This window comes from Emiliania huxleyi (assembly GCF_000372725.1).
Source record: "Emiliania huxleyi CCMP1516 unplaced genomic scaffold EMIHUscaffold_6621, whole genome shotgun sequence".
Classification (NCBI taxonomy): domain Eukaryota; phylum Haptophyta; order Isochrysidales; family Noelaerhabdaceae; genus Emiliania; species Emiliania huxleyi.
The window spans coordinates 1-1,431 of NW_005197035.1; the positions used below are offsets into that span (position 1 = coordinate 1).

Consider the following 1,431-nt stretch of genomic DNA (forward strand, 5'->3'; position numbering starts at 1 on the left):
AACGCTCCATCGAGGCGGCCGAGGTGGCGATCGCAAACGCCGCGAGCCTTAGTGGGCTGGGGCCCTGAGAAGCTGAGGCTGAGACATGGGTGGGGGGGGGTATGTCTGTCTGTCTGTGCATGCATGTGGCTACGGCTCTCTAGCAGCGAGCGAGCAGGCTCGTTCTCGGATGCTGGCCGGATGGGTGCTCGGAGGTTGCGGGAGGGCAAAGAAAGAAAACGGGTTTCGAATCTCTCTTTCTCGGGTCCGAGGGCCGCCTCAACTGGAGTAGGGAAATTTGGATTTTGGTCAAACGCCTGCTGGGGGCAGCTTCGCGGAAGTATTCCGGAAGCCAGATGATCCCCCAGCAGGCACACACACACGGAGGTGACAGGGGATGGTGGTGGGTTCAAGCTCTCTCTCTCCGCGTCACACGTCTGTCTCGCACCTCGCAGTCGCACATGGAGTGTGCGAGGTACTCGAACTCTGAGGTACCTCTGCCATCAACTCTGCGCATCAACTCTGCGCATCAACTCTGCGTACTCACTGCCTTGAACGACAGCTCAGACACTCGCTGGACGAGGTTTGCTCCTAGCGCGAGGCCTCGTCTGTCGCCATCCCAAACTGTCCCTGTCCCCTCTCTCGGGCGGGGGGGGGGGGGGGGGGTGCGGGATCTCTGTTAGCGACAGCTTTCTCTACAGAGAAGCCGTGAGAAAAAAAACCGGTCGGCTGAGGCGGAGGCAGTGTTGCGCGGAACCGCTTCAGGCACTGGCTCTCTCTTGACGCGAACAATGGACACCGGCGCCAGTAGCTTCGACGCTCTCTTCGAGGAGGCAAACGATCTCGCGAGCCAGCGCTCCTTCCGGCTTGCCGCGGCCAAATATCGCGAGGCCATCCAGCTCGAGCCGAGGAGGCCTGTGGCGCATTTCAACCTCGGCTGCGCCCTCGAGCGAACAGGAGAGACCGAGACTGCGGCAATGTCGTTCCACGCTGCCATGCAGCGATATCCTGAGGACAGCTCGCCGTGGGCTGAATCTGCTGCAGCCTCGTTCAATTGCCTCACACAGGACTATGCACCAACGCCGAGAGCGACTCCAAGCTGGTTCATGAGCGACGAAGCTCTCAAACGACTCTCATCGAGGGTGGTGGCAGCTACGTCCGACGATCCGCTCACGAAACGAGGCCGTCTTCAAGCGATCACGATGCGGGCAGCGGTCCTGGCCAGCGACGCCACGGGCTTCAAGCCTCCCTGGCCCACAGGACCGCGCACAGCGGCAGAGCTTCGAGAGGCGGCGGCGCTATTTCAAGAGGCCGCCGCGGGTGCTGGTGGCGACGGCGATCTTCAAAAGGACTTGGAGGTGCGAGCGGCAGCCTGCTCGGCCGCGTCGAGCGTGCTCCTCCCCCAGTCTGTGGAAAACAGGGCGGACGTGTCCAAGCCGAAGGCCGACAAGA

At 62.2% G+C, this 1,431-nt stretch overlaps 1 protein-coding gene across 1 annotated transcript; it reads left to right on the forward strand.

Annotated features, from left to right (window-relative positions):
- Positions 1-770: 770 nt before the first annotated feature.
- EMIHUDRAFT_257735 (hypothetical protein) lies at positions 771-1,337 on the forward strand (the record flags this gene model as incomplete). The annotated part of the gene is made up of 1 exon (XM_005762747.1): positions 771-1,337. A coding segment is annotated over one exon (567 nt), but the record flags the coding sequence as incomplete, so codon positions are not given.
- Between the last annotated feature and the right edge of the window lie 94 nt (positions 1,338-1,431).